Source organism: Perissodus microlepis, chromosome 18 (genome assembly GCF_051167445.1).
Source record: "Perissodus microlepis isolate ML-2025 ecotype Zambia chromosome 18, ASM5116744v1, whole genome shotgun sequence".
In the NCBI taxonomy this organism is placed as follows: Eukaryota; Metazoa; Chordata; class Actinopteri; order Cichliformes; family Cichlidae; genus Perissodus; species Perissodus microlepis.
In genome coordinates, this window is record NC_140478.1 from 32998405 (window position 1) to 33018875 (window position 20471).

At 41.5% G+C, this 20471-nt stretch overlaps 1 protein-coding gene across 1 annotated transcript; it reads right to left on the reverse strand.

Annotated features, from left to right (window-relative positions):
- Nucleotides 1-8958: 8958 nt before the first annotated feature.
- Nucleotides 8959-16782, reverse strand: LOC146368640 (uncharacterized). The gene is made up of 3 exons (XM_084912239.1): nt 16279-16782; nt 14752-15159; nt 8959-10950 (listed from the first exon to the last, which is right to left on the reverse strand). Exons 1-3 carry the CDS (start codon nt 16448-16450, stop codon nt 10169-10171), a joined length of 1362 nt encoding a protein of 453 aa, XP_084768365.1. The 5' UTR covers nt 16451-16782; the 3' UTR covers nt 8959-10168.
- Nucleotides 16783-20471: the final 3689 nt, after the last annotated feature.

Genomic DNA, 20471 nt, shown 5'->3' on the forward strand with positions numbered 1-20471 from the left:
ATGCATCACTGTCCTCAGGCTGTGTACCATCTGCCTCCAAGCATGCTGTTGTTCAACCCGCTATTAAGAAGACTAATCTTGACTCCAGTGTTCTTTCAAATTATTGTTGTTCTTTCAATAATTGTTGTTCAAATTAATTGATTTCTAAGCTTCCCTTTTTGTCAAAGATCCTGAAAAAAGTGGTCTGTAAACAACTTCAGACCTTCTTAGATACCAATGGTATTACTGAAAAATTCCAGTCGGGCTTCAAGCCTCGAGATAGTACTGAGACAGCTTTGCTAAGAGTTTTTATTGATCTCCTTTTAACCACCGACTCAGGTTGCTCTGTGGTTTTAGTCTTACTGGATCTGACTTCTGCTTTTGACACAGTAGATCTCAACATTCTATTATCAAGATTAGATCAAGTAGTTGGTCTTAAGGGCACAACCTTATTATGGTTTAAATCTTATCTTTCAGAGAGCTCATTCTCTATCACTATGGGGCAATACTCTTCCTCCTCTGCCCCCTTTCTCTGTGGTGTGCCCCAGGGGTCTGTTTTGGGCCCTATGTTATGCTCTCTGTACATTTTGCCCTTGGGATCTATTTTCCAAAGATATAATATTTCTTTCCATTGTTATGCCGATGACATTCAAATTTATTTTCCTGTGAGTTTGAATGTCGCAGATCCATTGCATACATTGTTTAACTGTCTTCATGATGTGAGAACCTGGCTATCTCAAAACTCTCTTACCTTGAATGACAGTAAAACTGAAGTTATTGTCTTTGACAGCCATATCCCTCTGAACCAACTAACCGTTACCCTTGGCCCACTTGCTAGCTACCTCTCCCACATTGTAAGAGACCTTGGGGTACTCTTGGATAGCTCCTTCAAATTAGAGAAACAAGTATCTACTGTGGTTAAATCCAGCTTCTATCAGCTACGTCAAATTTCTAAAGCTAAGCCTTTTCTCTCCCCCAAGGACCTTGAAAAGCTTATTCATGTATTCATTACCTCTAGACTGGACTATTGTAACTCCCTCTATTTAGGCCTAGTACAGAACGCTGCTGCACGCCTTTTATCGGGTGCCAGAATGCATGATCATATTACTCCAGTTTTAGCTAACTTACACTGGCTTCCTGTGAAATTTCGCATTGATTTTAAAATTCTTTTACTCACTTATAAAATCTTAAATAACATTGCCCCTGGCTATTTAACAGAACTTCTCCATTTGTATAATCCTAAAAAGCACTAAGATCTTCAAACCAGATGCTCTTAATGCAACCTAAGTCCAGGCTGAAAACCAGAGGTGACCGTGCCTTTGCTATTGCAGCTCCTGAACTGTGGAACAATCTCCCTACTGTCATTCGCTCTTCTGAGTCTATTCAGTCTTTTCTCGCTTAAAGACCCATCTTTTTACTCTGGCTCTGACCTAAGATAGTTTGACTATCATTTGGTTGGCTTCTAAGTTTGTCTTGTCTTGTGTTGTTGTTTGGTAAATTTGTCTTGTTGTTTTTAAATTTGCTATATAAATAATTTTGATTTGATTGATTGATATCGGGGCTGCCACATGAAGGGGAAAAGTGAACAATTTTATGAATACCCCCCAAAAAAACTTTAATTAGTGTAAATTATCCTCTAATATTAACAATATCCTGGAACACCAACAGAGATCGTTGTGTTTCACTGGGAACACAAAACAGAGAAAATTCCAGACTGTCTGTTAAAGTTGTTGATGGTCAAAGATGAATGGATCTTCAGATCTGCTCTGCTGCAGTGACAGACTCTGCTGTGAGGCCCACAGTGACAGCAAACCCACAGAGATGCTCCACTAGAGGGCGACATCATCCAGTAGGCGGTGCTCTCCTTCTGCACTGTGTTCAACCATTGTGTCAATAATAAGTGCTGCTGTGAAGAGAACAATTCTCAGACTGAATGTTGAACATCAGCTAGTTTCTCCTGTTGATTTAAACCTTGTTGTACAGATGGAACATTGGCTGTGGATTATTCTTGCTGCTCTTTTCTTTGGTGAGATACAAACATCAACATGTTTCCTCTGCACACGACTCACAACAAGGACAGAAAGAGGAGATTTAATCATTTTACACTGTGGAACTTTTCAATAACTTTTTTATTGTGACGTCTGACAGCAGTCAGTGCAAAGCCAGACTTCACGTCTGTCTTTCTGAATTTTTGGTTAAATAGATTTGAAAACCTGTGAACAGGAGAAATATTCTACATGTAATAGAACTCTTTAAAGCTGCTGATTGTTCTCCTTTAGTCAATCATGTTTATTGATCCATCTCTTCCTCTGCATGTTCTGTTCTTCCTCAGAGTGTAAAGGAGAAGACAAAGTGATCCAGGAACAAGGAGATGTCATTGCTGCTGAAGGAGACACAGTTACACTTGGATGTAGATTTGAAACAACAAGAGCCAGTCCCACTTTGTTCTGGTACAAACAAGAAGTGAACAGTTACCCAAAGTATATGCTGAAATCTTTCTCAGAAACAACAGATAAATCTGAAGAGTTCAACAACGACAGATTTGATGCTAAAATCAACAAAACAGAAAATTCAGCTCCTCTGAAGATCCAGAAGCTTCAGCTGTCTGACTCTGCTGTGTACTACTGTGCTCTGCAGCCCACAGTGACAGGAAACAGCAAAACTCTGTACAAAAACCTTTGGAGACAACAGAATACTCCACAACATCCACTAGAGGGAGCCACACACTGTTAAACCTCTAATTCTTGTGTCATTGGACTGATGACAAAGACAACAGAGAAATGAAGCAGTAAAGATCAGAGACAGAGACAGAGCTGCTGTAGAAGCACAAAACTATTTGATTGGCTCAGCCATTAAACTGACCCCGCCCACTGAAGTTGAGTTCATCCAATAACATTATTTGTTGGTCATTGTGCTGCAGTGGAAGAACATTGTTCATGTGCTGTCTGTCTGGCTTTAATAACTCCAAAGACATGTTGCTGCACCTCTTTTTGCTTCTATCTCACATTATAGGTGAGTTTAAGAACAGGGATTAAAGTTTAGTTGAAGCTGCTGCATTAAGCAGATATACAGACTGCATTTCACTACTTTTCTTCTTTCTTTTTCCAGGACTAACAGCTGGAGACTCAATCACTCCTCAACAACCTGAAGTCACTAAAACAGAAGGAGAATCTGTCACACTCACATGTAGCTATGAGACAAGTGCAAGTGGTGTTGAGCTTCACTGGTACAGACATCATTCTGACCTTCAGGCTCCTCAGTTTATACTCTGGAAAGATGGAGTAGAATACACATATGAATATATTCCTGATAAAAGTTATGAATCAGAAACATCACCTACACCAACTGATCTGACCATAACAGCCCTAACCCTGGCAGACACAGCTCTCTACTACTGTGCTCTAGAAACACAGTGATACAAAGTGTAGAAGAGGCTGTACAAAAACCTGAACACAGATATCTGACTACTCTTCAAAGAGGAGGGAAGTGGTATTCAAAGCACAGCTTCATATCAGATGGATTCTGCTAATTCCTGTTTTATCAGAGTCACTGTGGTTACAGCTGCTAATGAAACACTGTGGGAGGATTCACATGAGCAGCAAATCCACATCAACCACAAACCAACTGCAGGAACGTTCAGACACAAAGAAACAAAGTAACTGTTGCAACACCTGCTGAATTTTAATGTACTGATAACTTATAACAACGAACATTATTTATAGATTTCATTAGTTAGAAGGTGCAAAAATGCACCTGAAGCAAAATAAACAGAGTGACAGAGGTTTATCTCTTTACGGTTAAACGGTCACATCCATATGCTGTGATGTAAGCATCGTCCTGTAGAAAAGACAAGTGTTGGATACCAAGAGTACACATTATTGCAATCTGATGACAGAAGCACGCTGGCAGTTCAGCCTGATGAACATGAACTTCAGACTATCAGAGAAGAATCAGAAAAATTCCCACACAAGCTGAACTCCAAGCTCCAAATCTCTGTAAAAATGCCAATATCAGAAGTTTCCTTTACATACAGAAGGAACCACGAACCTTTCACATGCTGCACCTTGTTCTGAGCAGCCACCTATCTAACATGCTGTCAGGATCTTTGAATTTCATTCTGAGGAAGCGTAACAGGAACCTGAAATAAAGACCAAGAGGAGACACAGACTGTGGGAGGAGCTGAGGTGAAGTACAGAACAGAAAAACTCCACAGTACACAGAGTTCATCATACAGACCACACAAACCCTCTTTATTCAACATGCTGTCGTTCAGCTGTTCCACACATCCTCTGCTGATTATAATGATTCTAACAGGTACGCTAATATCTGTACATTTAAAAAACAACTGCTTTTCATTCCAGTGATTCATAAATATATTTCAATATTTATAATTCGTATAAAGCATATTTCTCTCATTTTAGCTGTTTGCTGTCAAGATCTCACTCCAACCAACAAAGAAGTGTTCAGTGTAGAAGGCAGCACTGTTACTCTGTCCTACAAATACTCCAAGGAAGCAACTGGAAGTGATTATTTCTACTGGTATCAGCAACATCCAGGAAAACCACCAGAGTTCCTGATCTCTCACTTTGGAACAGGAAGGAAACTGTCAGATCCAGTCTCTGGACTAACTTTTAATGTGAGTGAAGATAAAACACTGATGACTCTTCAGATCTCCTCTGCTGCAGTGTCTGACTCTGCTGTGTACTACTGTGCTGTGAGGCCCACAGTGACAGGAAACAGCAAAACTCTGTACAAAAACCTTTGGAGCAAAGACAACAGAATACTCCACAACATCCACTAGAGGGAGCCACACACTGTTAAACCTCTGATTCTTGTGTCATTGGACTGATGACAAAGACAACAGAGAAATGAAGCAGTAAAGATCAGAGACAGAGACAGAGCTGCTGTGACAACCAAACTACAAGTTTTTGTGACATTGATGACAGTTTGTAAATGACGGAGGTTAGACAGAAAAGAAGAAGTTTGTGTTCCACAAGAAAATCCTTGAGGAGCCTCCGACTTCACCCAGAGGCAGACTGGTGACAAACATCATTTATTATAACACGAGCTACTTCACCATGAACATGTAGTACTTCAAACATATGATAACTCCACTGTGTTCTGTCCATCTGAACCTGCATTGCTTCAACAGAACCAAAGTGAAAAAGATTGAGTACCACCTGGTGGTACGCACTGTACTGAGTGAGGGAAAAAGTCTGAGCCCGTGAGCCTGAGGGCGCACTGCACACATGTAGCAAAGCTCATGTAAAAAGACACGTAGCTGAACAGCCGGCTGGTGACTTATCGGTATTTTCAGTGCTTGAAGCAAACCGTTTAGACTTTTCAATCATTAATATCTATGCACACATTTATTTCCACATTTACAAATCTGACACATGGATCTGAATACACTCACAAATACCTTTAGTAAAAGCCTCATTAGTTAACTTATAAATATATAACCACAAGATTCTGCAGAAGCAGATGGCTGATCGCCATCTTCTGCTGAACACATAACCTGGTCTGGAGCTGGTTATGTTCAGCCTTTCAGCTACAACAACCACATTTTCAGTTACTTTTAATGACAGTGTGCATCAAGTGTGATACAGAGTCTCTGTTGAAAGAATGTTTTATTTATCTGCCCCATTTTAAAGTCTGTTAGTGACACTGCTGAGGAAAGACCTGCACTAAAATTACAGCAGTGCAAACTAAATGCACTGTCAAAAACCTCTGCATGGATTCACTTGCAGTAAATAAATGTTACCAAGTCACTGCTCAAAGTCCAACTAAAAGGAAATTAACCTAATAATCTTTTAATCTTGTAGAATATTTATCTGAATGTATTTCCAGATGAAAACAGATGTTTGGTTTACTTCATGCGTCTACAGGCTGAATGGACTGATGATAAATATAACGCTGGCTCACAGCTCGAATGTGTTCCAGCACTCAGAGTGGGAAGTCTAAGGAGCTTGGAAAGAAAAGCGTCTGGACTTGTTTAAGTTGCTTGAAGACGTTTCACCTCCCATCCGAGAAGCTTCTTCAGTTCTAAGGTCAAATGGTGGAGAGTCCCAGATATAAGCCCAGTGGGAGTTTCCCCCCACAGAGGGACAAAAGGACCCCCTGATGATCCTCTAATCGCCTGAGCCAAGGTGTGAAACTGGGTGTAGGTCCCAATCAGCCAGGGTTTCAGGTGAGCTCATTGTGAAACCTGGCCCCAACCTATCATGTGATTTCCTGAGGTCAGATGGCCCAGGATGTGTATTACCGCAGAAGCACTAGCTGGTAGTCGGGCTGTACGCGTGTCTTAGTGCAGTTGAACATAATCCACAAAGTCCGCTTGTAGTCGAAAAACAAACAGGCAAACATTTATTTCCACAGTTTGAAATACAGTGATCCATTTGAATGTTCCTGTACACTGCAAACACGGTAAGAAACTGTTTTTCTCCACAGCTAGTTAAAGCCCCCGTAGCTCCACACTGCCCGTCGCGAACGCTCCCCCCGTGCACAGTTACCGTGTGTTAAAGGAACAGTACGTAAAAATTAAATAAGGCAAGAAAAAATACAATTTAACTGTAAATCTTACGCTAAACAAATTATAAAGTAAAAACTGAAATTCCCCATTATCTTACACTTATCCTTATCCAAAATGATTCAAATTATTAACAAATATACACTCTGTGCAATCTGAGTAAACTAAGAGATGATTAGACCTTTATCCTATACAATGTGAGTGGGTGTTAAGGCGTCTGGGAAGGATCTCAAAACTGGATTATAGATGGCAGACGGTTGGTGTCGTAAGCCCCGCCTCTGTTCAAAGATGGTCGCTCACAGTGGACATAGATGCTTCTTTCACTCCTCTTTCAAACCATCTGTCCTCTCTGTCCAAAATGTGAACATTGGCATCCTCGAAAGAGTGACCTTTGACCTTTAGATGCAGATGAACTGCTGAGTCTTGTCCTGTGGAGGTGGCTCTTCTGTGTTGTGCCATGCGCTTGTGAAGTGGCTGTTTGGTCTCTCCGATGTAGAGGTCTGGGCATTCCTCGCTGCACTGTACAGCATACACCACATTGTTAAGTCTGTGTTTTGGAGTTTTGTCTTTGGGATGAACAGTTTGTGTCTGAGTGTGTTGCTGGGTCTGAAATGCACCGGGATGTCGTGCTTGGAGAAAACTCTCCTGAGTTTCTCTGATACACCGACTACATAGGGGATGACAATGTTGTTGCGTCTGTCTTTCTTATCCTCCCTCGCTGGTGTCTGATCTTCTTTTCTGTGCCTCTTTGCTGACTTTAAGAACGCCCATTTAGGATAGCCGCACGTTTTGAGTGCTTCCTTTACATGTGTGTGTTCCTTCTTTTTCCCTTCAGGCTTAGAGGGAACATGTTCTGCCCGGTGGTGTAGGGTCCTGATTACTCCAAGTTTGTGTTCCAGAGGGTGATGGGAGTCAAAGAGGAGGTACTGGTCCGTGTGTGTGGGCTTCCGGTAAACTTCAATGTTGAGGTTGCCATTCTCTTCAATGTGCACGGCGCAGTCCAGGAAAGGCAAACAGTTATCCTTTGTGTGTTCCCTGGTGAACTTGATGTTTTTATCCACAGCGTTGATGTGCGCAGTGAAGGATTCCACTTCTTGTGTCTTGATTTTGACCCAGGTGTCGTCTACATATCTGTACCAGTGGCTGGGTACTCTTCCTTTGAAAGAGCCAAGAGCCTTCCTTTCCACTTCCTCCATGTAAAGGTTGGCTACAATAGGTGACGCGGGGGAGCCCATGGCACAGCCATGTTTTTGTCTGTAGAAACCCTCGTTGTATTTGAAATATGTAGAGGTGAGGCAGAGGTCTAACAGTGTGCAGATCTGATCGGGTGTGAAGTTGGTCCTGTCTTCCAAGGAGCTGTCTTCTTGTAGTCGTTTTCTGACAGTCTCCACGGCCTCCGTGGTGGGTATGCAAGTGAAGAGAGAGACTACATCAAAGGACACCATGGTTTCATCTGGGTCCAGGGGAAGTTTCTGGACCTTGTCGGTGAAGTCGGTGGAGTTCTTGATGTGGTGTGGGGTGTTCCCCACAAGAGGAGCAAGGATGGTAGCAAGGTGTTTTGCAATGTTGCAAGTGGCTGAGTTTATGCTACTGACTATGGGTCTGAGTGGGACACCTTCTTTGTGGATTTTAGGAAGTCCATAAATGCAGGGTATGGCATCCCCTGGGTAAAGGCGGTGATATGTGAGGCGGTCAATGATTTTGTCCTTTTCAAGGTCTTGAAGGCAGGCTATAACTTTCTTTTTGTAGCTGCTTGTGGGGTCTCGCTTTAAGGCTTCGTAGGTATTGTTGTCACTGAGGAGAATAGTGATCTTTGTGTGGTAACCCGTTGTGTTCAGGACCACGGTGCACCTTCCCTTATCAGGTGGTAATATCGTGATGTTGTGGTCTTTGCTCAGGGAAGCGACGGCCTTCTTGTCTTGTATTGCGAGGTTAGATGGAGGGACTTTGGCACTGGAGAGGGTGGCTGAGACTTTCATCCTGATTTGCTCTGCTTCTGTCTGTGATCATTTATTAATCCTTGTGGCAGTTTCTGTGGCTGTGATGAGGTCCTCTATGGGCAACTGTTGCGGAGAAATGGCAAAATTGAGTCCTTTGGCTAATACTCTCTTTTCAGGTTCAGTGAGATTCCGGTCTGAAAAGTTCTTCACCCATTTTTCCTGACTGTCTTCAGGTGTGTTTTCTTCACTGTGTTGTGAGGTTCTGAGGAGTGAGTGTTTTTGAGTGAGTGGGAAATACATTCACATGTGAATTAATAAGATCCAAGATTTTCTGCAGCTCTTCTACAGATCCACTGTTGCTTTTTGGTAAATTTGGTCTGGAGCTTGTTATGTTCAGGCTGTCAGCTACAAACCCCACTTTATTTATTCGGTGTGTTGATTTATCACCTGTTCCTCTAACATTGCGTCTGACTGCAGCAGCCATCTGCATTTCAAACAAACAGTCAAACATTTCAAACACCTTTCTGAGATTTAATGAACATCCTTGCCAAATGAATCTACACAACATCAACAGTTTTCATACCAGCATTGATACAATATGTAAAACAATATCAGCTCCTTTATACTCAGGTGTGGATCTTTTTCTGTCTTCCTCTGCAGCTTCGAAGCTGTCATGAAAACACCAGCTGACAAACTGACAGTGAGTGCTTTAAAAATAATACAAATAATAAGTGATGAACATGATCAGGAAGTCCTTCCTTTTAAAGTCGGTGAACTGGGAGAATATGAGCGACCAGTAGAAGGCCAGTTCTGTCACATAGTAGTGATAAAGACCTGGAGTCATGGCCTGGTAGGGGTAACCTTACCAACAATGCCGTGTATCCCACGTGTATCCCAAGAGATAAATAAATAAAAGTGATGCATGGCAATACAAGTTAAAAACACAATAGAAAGTTAAAAACACAATAGAAAGTTAAAAACAATAAAAAATAAAAATAAAAAGGCATAGAATTAAGACATGCAGGATAGGGTGAACAAGTGGGTCTTCAACTTAGTTTAAAAACCTCCACAGAGCATGCCTGCCTAATATCTTGAGGGAGGTTGTTCCACAAAAAGTGGGGCATGAAAAGAAAAAGCTCCCCAATAGTCTTTTTTCTGGCTCTAGGAACTTTTAAAAAAGTAAAAAATAATAAAATAGAATTGAATTGATGACGTAATAAATGTCTGGCCATGCTAAACTTAGTTTATAGCACAGTGATCGACCTCGAATTACCAGAACACCTGGCAAGAAGCAAAAAACAAACCAAACCCCTTAATAATGAATGTAAAACATATTTGAAAAGGTTTCATTTTGGAAAAAAAGAAGTATAAAATAAGATTCATAATATTTTTACTGAAGAATTCGAAAGTCTTAACATGCTTTACAGTCAGACATCAAGGAAAAACCGGTATTACCAGAATTATCTTAGTAAAGTAATAAAGTCAGACAATCGCTTCTTGACTGTTTGTAGACAAAAAGTCAAAAAGCTCGACTTTGTCTTCTCTATAAATAGTTCACGACTACGACTTCACATGTGAGTTCTTGTATCGATATTCAAATCGATTTAGAAAGAAACTTTTCCCATGTTTTGCAGGAATATGGTTTCTCACATGAGTGGAGTCTTGCATGTATTTTAAGCGATGATGTCGTGGAAAACCGTTTTTCACATGTTTCGCAGGATTACGGCTTCTCACCTGAGTGGAGCAATGAATGAGTTTTAAGTGAGGACGATGCTGAAAATCTTTTATCACATGTTTTACAAATATATGGCTTTTCCCCTGTGTGGACTCTCAAATGGACAACTAAATGGTGTTTATAGTGAAAACCTTTCCCACATGTTTTGCAGGAATACTGCTTCTCATCAGAGTGGATTATTTTATGCCTCTTAAGTAGTGATGCCTTAGAAAACATTTTACCACAGGTCTTACAGAGATGTGTAGTTTTAGCTGCTTGGACTGTCACACGATCTAACAAAGGATCCTTTAGACTAAATCTTTTCCCACAGGTTGTGCAAAGGAACAGCTTCTCACCTGTGTGGATTCTGTTATGTAAAGTCACGCGGGACTTATGTGTAAAGGATTTTCTGCAGCCATCACATTTTAAAGGCTTTTTACCTGCGTTAGTGTTAGACTGACTCTGTGGAAAGTTTTGTGCATCGTTAGTGCTTCCTTCCTGATCATGGCTCACTGCTAGACAAGATGTGTTAGTGATGAGCTGATCACTGCCTGCTTCTGGTTCACTGTGCTCTCCTGCCTCAGCAGCAGTCACCATGAAGGTATCCGTCTCCTCCTTCAGTCCCAGCTGCTCTCCCTCCTGACTGCTGCACAGTTGCTCCTGTTCCTCTTTAATCTGTGGAGGTTCTGGTTCCTCCTGGTCCAGACTGGAGCTCCTCTCCTGGTTCCAGAGCTGCTCCTCAGGGAGAATCTCCTCTTCCTCCTTACAGACGTGCTCTTGTGGGGCTTCTGGAGAAAAAATTGAAAATTAGTGCAATGAAATATAAATACATATAAACAAATACATTAAACGTAAGCACATGGATTATACAGAGTATGCTGCTCACATAAACCGTTTTGTTGCATCAGTGTGAGAAACAACAGATACAGAAATCAAGATTTTTAATAATGGCAGAACATAATTTGTTGCCAACCTATACCTCTCATCGTGTTTTCCTCAACATGTAAGCTGTACAATTAATGTTTAAATGCACCTAAGAACAGAAAAACTTAATGTATCCAGATCCACTGCTGTAGCAGAGAAGCCCAGAGCTTCCTCTCTCTGGCCATCTTCTCAAGCTCTTCCAGGTGACACTGAACCATTTCCCAGGACATCGTGTCGTGGGTCTGTCTTGGTCTGGAATTGGCCACCCCACCCTTGTCCGGCTGAAAAGCCTTGTGCTCGGAGACGCCAAATTCTCATTTCCGCTGTTTCACACTCTGCACCAGGTGACTTACAGCTGCAAAATGCATCAAGTCACCACCAAAAGAAACAAGTTGTCTGTTGAACACAGTTAAGATTCTGGGACCACCAAACCTGAGACTCTCTGCCACTTTGCTGTACCAAGAAGTCCTGATGATATAAAAGTAGAATGTAGAGTAGAACTGGTGATGAAGGGCAGCACTGCTGGAACCCATCATCCACCAGGAATGAGTCCAACTTATTGTTGCCAACATGGACCAAGTTCAGGGCAGCTGTACAGGGACTAACTGCCCTTTGACAATGGCAAAATAGCCAATAGTTCCAAAGCACCGTTCACAGGACACCCCAAGGACTGCAGTCGAATACCTTCTCCAAGTCCACAAAGCACTGCAGACTGTTGGGCAAACTCCCACACACCCTCAAACAGCCTCAAGAGGATAAAGAGCCAGCGTTCGATGACCAGGATGAAAACTGCGCTGTACATCCTCAATCTGATGTTTGACTAATGGATGAATTCTCCTCTCCAGTACTCCAGCGTACACCTTCCCAGGTAGGCTTAGCAGTGCGATCCCCCATACAGCTGGAGCACACCCTCCCTTCTTAAAAGAGAGTACCACCAGTCCAGTCTGATAATCCAGTGGTCACACCCTGAGTTCTTTTCTGGATAGAAAATAGTAAAAATAAGCCTAGATTCTCATTTTAATCAGCAAAGGAGCTGGTCAGATGAAATGAAACACATTTTATTCCAATTATAATTGGATGAAGGGTTTAAGAGTTTCAGCTCCTTAACATGTGCCACCCTCTTTTTAAAGGGACCAAAAGTAATTGGACAATTGACTCAAATACCATTTCATGGGCAATTCTTTTATGTCATTATCAATTAAGCAGATAAAAGGCCTGGAGTTGATCTGAGTTGTGGTCCCTTCATTTGGAAGATTTTGCTGTGAACATACAACATGCGGTCAAAGGAGCTCTCCATGCAGGTGAAACAAGCCTGCAAGCTGCAAAACAGAAAAAACCCACCTGAGAAATTGCTACAGTATTAAAAGTGGCAAACAGTTTGGTACATGCTGAGAAAGAAAAAAATCACTGATGAACTCAGCAAGGAAAAAAGACTTGGACGTCCACAGAAGACAACAGTGGTGGATGATCGCAGAATAATTTCCATGGTGAAGAGAAACCTCTTCACAGCAGCCAGCTAAGTGAACAACACTCTCCAGGAGGCGTATCAATATTCAAGTCTATCATAAAGAGAAGACTGAATGAAAGTAAATACAGAGAGTTCACTGCAAGGTGCAAGCTGCTCAAATGCCTCAAGAATAGAAAGGCTAGATTGGACGTTGCTAAAAGATTTAAAGAAAAAAAAGCCAGAACAGTTTTGGAAAACAATCTTTGGACATCATCTGGAAAACATGGCAGAGGCAGTGTGATGGCTTGGACGTGGACGGCTGCCAGTGGCACTGGGACACTAGTGTTTACTGATGATGTGACACAGGACGGAAGCAGCTGAATGAATTCTGACGTGTTCAGAGACATACTGTCTGCTCAAACCAGCTACATGCAGTCATATCGGTTGTGTGGCATTTCATAACACAGATGGACAATGACCCAAAACATACAGCCAAAACCACCCAGGAGTTTATAAAAGCAACGAACTTGAATATTCTTGGATGACCATCTTAGTCACCTGATCTTAACCCAACTGAGCATTTCACTTGTTGAAGACACAACTTCCATCAGAAAGGCCCACAAACAAACAACTGAACTGAAAGCCGCTGCGGTAAAGGCCTGGAGCAGTAAAAACGAGAAACCAACATCTGGTGATGTCCATGAGATCAAGACTTCATGTTGCCATTGCTAGCAAAGGGTTTTCAATAAAAAACATAAATAAATATTCTATTTTCAGTTGTTTAATTTGTCCAATTACCTCTTAAGCCCCTGAAATGAAGGGATTGTGTTAAAAATGCTTTAGTTCCTCACATTTTTATACAATCTTATTGTTCAACCCACTGATTTAAAGCTGAAAGTCTGCACTTCAACTGCATCTGAGTTGTTTTATTTACTATTCATTGTAATAATGTGACAGAATTTCTAGGCGTAGCCAAGTGGTGGAAAGCTTTCACTTGGGTGGTCTCAGAATCTCATCGTTCTGTTGGCTTCATTGGGTGATGGCCTCCAGCTCATACTGTTCGCAGCCAAGTGTGAAGCGGTGGGAATGAGAATCGGCACCTCCAAATTTGAGGCCAGGGTCCTCAGCCGGAAAAGGGTGGAGCGCCCACTCTGGGTCAGAAACACGTTCATGCCCCAAATGGAGGAGTTTAAGTATCTCAGGGTCTTGTTCATGGCTCAGGAGACCGACAGACGGATTGGGGCTGCGGCTGCAATGATGCAGACGCTGTACCGGTCCGTCGTGGTAACGGGAGAGAGAGGAGTGTGAAAACAAGGCTCTCAATTTACCGGTCGAGCTACGTTCCTACACTTCCTATGGTGCTTTCTATGGTCATGAACTGTGGGTGGTGACCGAAAGAACGAGATCGTGGATACAAGCAATGTTAATGGGTTTCCTCAGAAGGGTGGCGGCTTTCTCCCTTAGAGATAGGGTTAGGAGTTCGGCCATCTGGAAGTGCCCAGAGTAGAGTCGCTGCTCCTTCACATCAAAAGGAGGCAAGTGAGGTTGTTCGGGCATCTGATAAGGATGCCTCCTGGGTGAGGTGTTCCAGGCATGACCCACTGGGAGGAGGTTCCAGGGCAGACCCAGGAAATGCTGGAGGGATTATATCTCTCGGCTAGTCTGGGAACGCCTTGGTGACAAACTCAGACAAACTAGAGGAGGTGGCTGGGAAGAGGGCGGACTGGGCTTCTCTGCTTAGCCTGCTGCCCCCGCGACCTGGGCGTGGATAAGCAGAAGAAGGAAGATAGATGGACGGATGGATGGATATAATACCAAAATTAGAAAATAAGTTATATAGCTCCATCCCTCCAGATGACCTGTATTTCGGATGTCAGATCTGAATACAATGAGTAACCTATAAGGTTTAAATGCATGCAGCTTGTGATGATAAATTACAAGATAAACAGTTTTCTGTAGCATTACTCCCATAGCCTATTATCCAGGCTGTGAGAGTATCCTATTATATTACATTTGGTAAATGGCCTGGTTCTCAGTTAGTATCTTGCCCAAGGATATTTGGCATGCAGACTGGACCAGACGGGGATCGACACAACCTTCCAGTTAGTAGGTGAACTGCTCTGCCAACTGAGCTACAGACATTTGACTGTTTCTTTATGGCTCTGTATGACCTGCTCCTCGGATCCTCCTGTTAGGATCCTCCCTGAGACTGACTCACCTATTCTGTGGAGCTTTATTTCTGGTTTCCAGGTGACAGCCAACTGCCTTTGTTGATGGTTGATTTCTTCTTGGTACTGGAAACTGTTTCTAATATTTTCTGTGTCCTTTGGTTTGGTATAAAAAAAGTTATCAGAGCTGAGAGATGGAAGCTGTTCACTGTCTGCTTCTGGTTCACTGTGGTCACTTTCCTCAGCAGCAGCAGTCACCATAAAGGTATCCGTCTCCTCCTTCAGTCCCAGCTGCTCTCCCTCCTGACTGCTGCACAGTTCCTCCCGTTCCTCTTTCATCTGTGGAGGTTCTGGTTCCTCCTGGTCCAGACTGGAGCTCCTCTCCTGATTCCAGAGCTGCTGCTCAGGGAGAACCTCCTCCTCCTCCTCATCCTCACAGACACGCTGCTGTGGGACGTCTGGAGGGACAAATTGAGAAAAAAACAATGTGAAAACTAAGGTGATGACAGAACACCACATGCAAGTACATACAGTATCTCAAAAAACTGAGTACACTCCTCACATTTTAGTAAATACTTTGTTACATCTTTTCATGGGACAACATTGAAGATATGACAGTTGAACTTGGTGTTATTGCTCTCTCTCATACTGGTCACTGGAAGTCTAAAATCGCACATCATGGCAACGAATTCTCTGAGGATATTTAAAAAAAAGACTCGTTACTCTACTGTACATAAAGATGTCCTAGGCTTTAAGAATATCGCCAACACCCTAAACTGAGCTGCAGCACAGTGGCCAAGACCATACAGCAGTTTAACAGGTTCCACTCAGAACAAACGTCGCCATGGTCGACCAAAGAAGTTGAGTGCACGTGCTCAGCGTCACATCCAGAGGTTGTCTTTTAAAAATAGATGTCTGAGTGCTGCCAGTGCTGATGTTGTTCCCGTGGATGAAACACCCGACAGTGACACGTGGACCTGCCTGGAGCTGCTCAACTGTATATTGACTGATGCATGATGAGGGCTGCAACGTCATGATGCCTGTAACGAAGAAACCACCTGAATGTTGCACTGCAGTGCAAAGCTAAGGGCGCTCCGAGACCGTCAGAACAAACCAAGCTACTGAGAACACAATCAGCAGAATATCTGTTATAATAGAAAATGATCATATCTGTCAAAACGATCATTAGCTGCACCTGAAATCACACTGACGCATCCATTTTATTGTATGATTGATCAGAATATAAGAAGACCCACAGGGAGACGTCTGCCTCTGTACTTCAGCATCTTAACGCACACATACCGGATTATTTACACTTTACATTTTCAACGATAGATTTACTTTTAATGTAATATCTTCACAGTTTTAACTTTTTGCTGTTACATAAAGAACACTAAAATCCAGGCTGATTTCAGCGCCTGCTGTTTGAATGGAGCACAGTGCAGTCCTGTCCTCTGTTTGCTCTTTGTTAGCTCACATCTCCAAAAAGTCCTCACAATCAGAAACGTCCCGCAGAGCTGTGATCAGGATCCTCCCTCAGAGGGACGATCAGGATCCTCCCTCAGAGGGACACTCACCTGTCCTGTGCAGCTTGAGTTGGGGTTTCCAGGTGATATCCAGCAGTCTGCGCTGACGGTCGATCTCTTCCTCGTACTGGACGATCGTTTTTTCAAACTCCAAGAATATTTGTTCAGCAGCAGCAGTTAGTCGCTCGTTGATAAACTCTCTCAGATGCTGAACTGAAGGCATTGTTACTGCCGCAGCTCACATAAAACAACACAACAGAAGAGTCTGCTCAGGCACACAAGAGGAAAGCTAACAGTTTTAGCGCCTTTCTTTTGTTTAGTTCCGCCTGGTGTCACGTGATAAAGCTCCGCCAGAGCGGGACTGTTAACGCACCTCTCTCTCTCTCTCTCTTACTAATGAATGTAAAGTATTACAGAGAGCTCGGTGAGTCTGTGCAAAGCCGCTAACACCACAGTGATGTGCTGACTCTTTCGGTCCCACACTCTCGGCTCTGTTCACACACGCGCCTTTCCTTTCTTTATTTCCGCTTGGTGTCACACGGTTGTTGTTCCGGCAGAGAGCATTTACCTTTAACTGTTCCGTTGTCGAAGATTTCTCTCTGTTTCAAATCAGTTTCCAGCTGAAATCAATGTTTTTTCTACATCCATGAAAAACAAGAAAATCACAAATATTATCATTTGAATTTTGCTTTTCTGTTTTGATTCCTATCTTGAATCCACTGCCTCCTTAAACCGATCAGCACCGCAGACTCAGATGACATTTTTAAATCTCATTTTTATAAAAGGAGTTACTGTTTGGATTTGGTGAGTTCAGAATAAATAAAAGAAATATGTTTTCACACAGTTTAAATACAAAAAAACTCACAAAGTAATGCCTGAATAAAATATTTGTTAATTATTATTACTGTTTAGCTGACCGCTAATACATTTTTATTATATGCAGATGTTAAATATTTGGCCTATTGTCTGTTAAATCAGATGTTCTGGTGCTCCATACTTTCATTTAGATGAGATGATTTAACTTATTACTGTTAACTTTGTTCTTTTCAATTTTAGTTTTGATTTAAATTCATTGTTCGACTTTTTTTTTTGTCTCTAATCATAACCAAGAGAAATTCTGTTTTGTTAAAAAATTCTGTTCATGTCAAACTTAACCCTTAATATACTTAAGGAGCTCAGTGATGGGGAACATTTGGGTCCTTGCGATTGCACACAGTGAAAAGTGCTCCATCCTCCCTCCTCACAGTGATGTGCATTTATCTATGTATCTTGCAAAAGATGTAAAATGGATGGTGTAAGATACAGCAGTCATCATTTCACTGAAGACCTTGGAAGCCTTGACATGACTGGAAAGACTGAAGCTGTTCACATATGTTTTTGTCATTGGGTTGATGACAAAGACGAAAGAGAAAAGAAGCAGGAAACAGGAGCTGCTGTGGAGGCACAAAACTATTTGATTGGCTGAGATGAACTGAAACTATGATGTCAAAATGTAATTGGCCCTGCCCACTGAACCTTGGTCATTGTGCTGCAGTGGAAGAACATTGTTCATGTGCTGTCTGTCTGGCTTTAATAACTCCAAAGACATGTTGCTGCACCTCTTTTTGCTTCTATCTCACATTATAGGTGAGTTTAAGAACAGGGATTAAAGTTTAGTTGAAGCTGCTGCATTAAGCAGATATACAGACTGCATTTCACTACTTTTCTTCTTTCTTTTTCCAGGACTAACAGCTGGAGACTCAATCACTCCTCAACAACCTGAAGTCACTAAAACAGAAGGAGAATCTGTCACACTCACATGTAGCTATGAGACAAGTGCAAGTGATGCTGACCTTTATTGGTACAAACATCATTCTGACCTTCAGGCTCCTCAGTTTATACTCTGGAAAAGAGGAAAGGGGGGCACATATGAATATATTCCTGATAAAAGTTATGAATCAGAAACATCACCTACATCAACTAATCTGACCATAGCAGCCCTAACCCTGGCAGACACAGCTCTCTACTACTGTGCTCTGGAAACACAGTGATACAAAGTGTAGAAGAGGCTGTACAAAAACCTGAACACAGATATCTGACTACTCTTCAAAGAGGAGGGAAGTGGTATTCAAAGCACAGCTTCATATCAGATGGATTCTGCTAATTCCTGTTTTATCAGAGTCACTGTGGTTACAGCTGCTAATGAAACACTGTGGGAGGATTCACATGAGCAGCAAATCCACATCAACCACAAACCAACTGCAGGAACGTTCAGACACAATAAAAACTGTCAAACATCAAAAGCTGCTCATTTACACTATTTTATATTTAGTGGATGAGGACATGCAAAAATGCAGCAGAAGCAAAATAAACAGAGTAACAGAGGTTTATCTCTTTAAGGTAAAATCTCTCACATGAAGCTAAAAGTCTTCAGCTCAGTTTTTATTCTTTTGCAGAATTTATGTTGTATAAAATAAAAACAGTAAGAACTCTTTGTTCTCATATTTAAATAAAATTCAAATTTCAAGCTAACAGCTGTTTGAGAATCACCTTACTGATGTAGAAATATTTTATTATGTCAAACTGTTATCTTTTGCATTTTTTGTAGATTCAACCAACAAAATGTGAATATTTGTCTTTTTTGTGACACAGTCGAATAAATAAGAGTCCAAATATACAACATAAAACTGGTTATTTGCTAGTTTTCTGTTCTGTGTAGAAAACACTGGTTCATGTGTTGAGTTAGGAGCATTTTATGCTTGAAGGATTCATTACTCAGTGTTTAGAGTCTTAACAATCAAAAACATTCCCCTGAAAATGATTAGGTACAAGGACTGGACTGAAAATGAGTGAACAAGCAGCCAATGTCCAAGGAAAACTTTGAAAGACCTTCAGGAAGCTGGAGAATGATTTCTACCCAGTAATGCACATCACTCAATAACTTCATCATTACTGAGTCTAAAGAAAAGCCTGTGATATCTAATAGAGCTCATACTGAACTCTGTATTTATTTTTTCACTGCTACAGATTTATAACTTGCCAAGTATGAGAAATTTAGGAAGAGCTACCAACAGCTGATGCTTTACATCCAAAGCTTCACTTTGTGCAGAAAACAGTGGAAAAGGATTTTTCTAATCAGGCTTTGATATGATAAACTTGTGTTAGGTTGTTGAAGCCAATCAGCTACAAATGAATCTTTAAAGTCCAGTATTGATGCTGGCTGGTTTACACGTGTACTTCTGCTGTTTAATACATGAGTGAGATTATTCTACATTCTGCTAAATATTTCAAATATTCAAAGCTCTCTTTATTTACAGGCTCCACAGAAACCAGGGCCAAGCCTATCCAGAAGAAGCAGCCTTTGGAGGAGGAGCTACAGCAGTGAATATGAAAGGCTTCATTTAGGAGCTGAAGAGCTGCTGTGTTCTCTCTATTGTTCATTCAGTCCAAGAGAAAATCATGTTCCTGCTTTTCATTTGGATGATGATAGTCTCCTTTCAGACTGGTGAGTCATCAAAAGATGGAGTGAGATGTAAAAGGAGATGATGGACATGAAAATATTTGGATGTTGTTTGAATTGATTCACTTTTTATAAACTAAGTTTAAAGATACAGAAACATGATGGTGAAATATGTCTTTGTTGTTTTCAGGATCCTCTGAGGATTTACTGACACCATCTAAAGATGTAGTGATGAGTTTGGAAGGAGACACTGTGACTCTCTCCTGCAAATATTCAGGTTATGTTCAGAACCTTTTCTGGTACCATCAGAAATCTGGTTCACATCCACAGCTTCTCATGGCAGAACATTCAGAGGAAACAGAAAAGCTGAAGTTTATACATGACAAAGAAAAACAGGAGTTTCATCTGGAGATCTCCTCTGTTGCAGTGACAGACTCTGCTGTGTACTACTGTGCTCTGCAGCCCACAGTGACAGGAAACAGCAAAACTCTGTACAAAAACCTTTGGAGCAAAGACAACAGAATACTCCACAACATCCACTAGAGGGAGCCACACACTGTTAAACCTCTGGTTTGTTAGCACACAGGAGGGTCTCAGTCTTGTTTAAGAGGTTTAAAGTTCAAGCTCTTCACTATGGTCACTTTGAAAATGAATGACAACTAATTAAAACAAAACATCAGTTTGAGAATATTTTAAAACTGTTGATGAGTGAAGCCTGATTTCAGACACTAAAGCATCACAGTGAAGTTTTGACTTCTCTGAAAATTATACTATACTAAATTAATACATAAAAATAAAAACAACA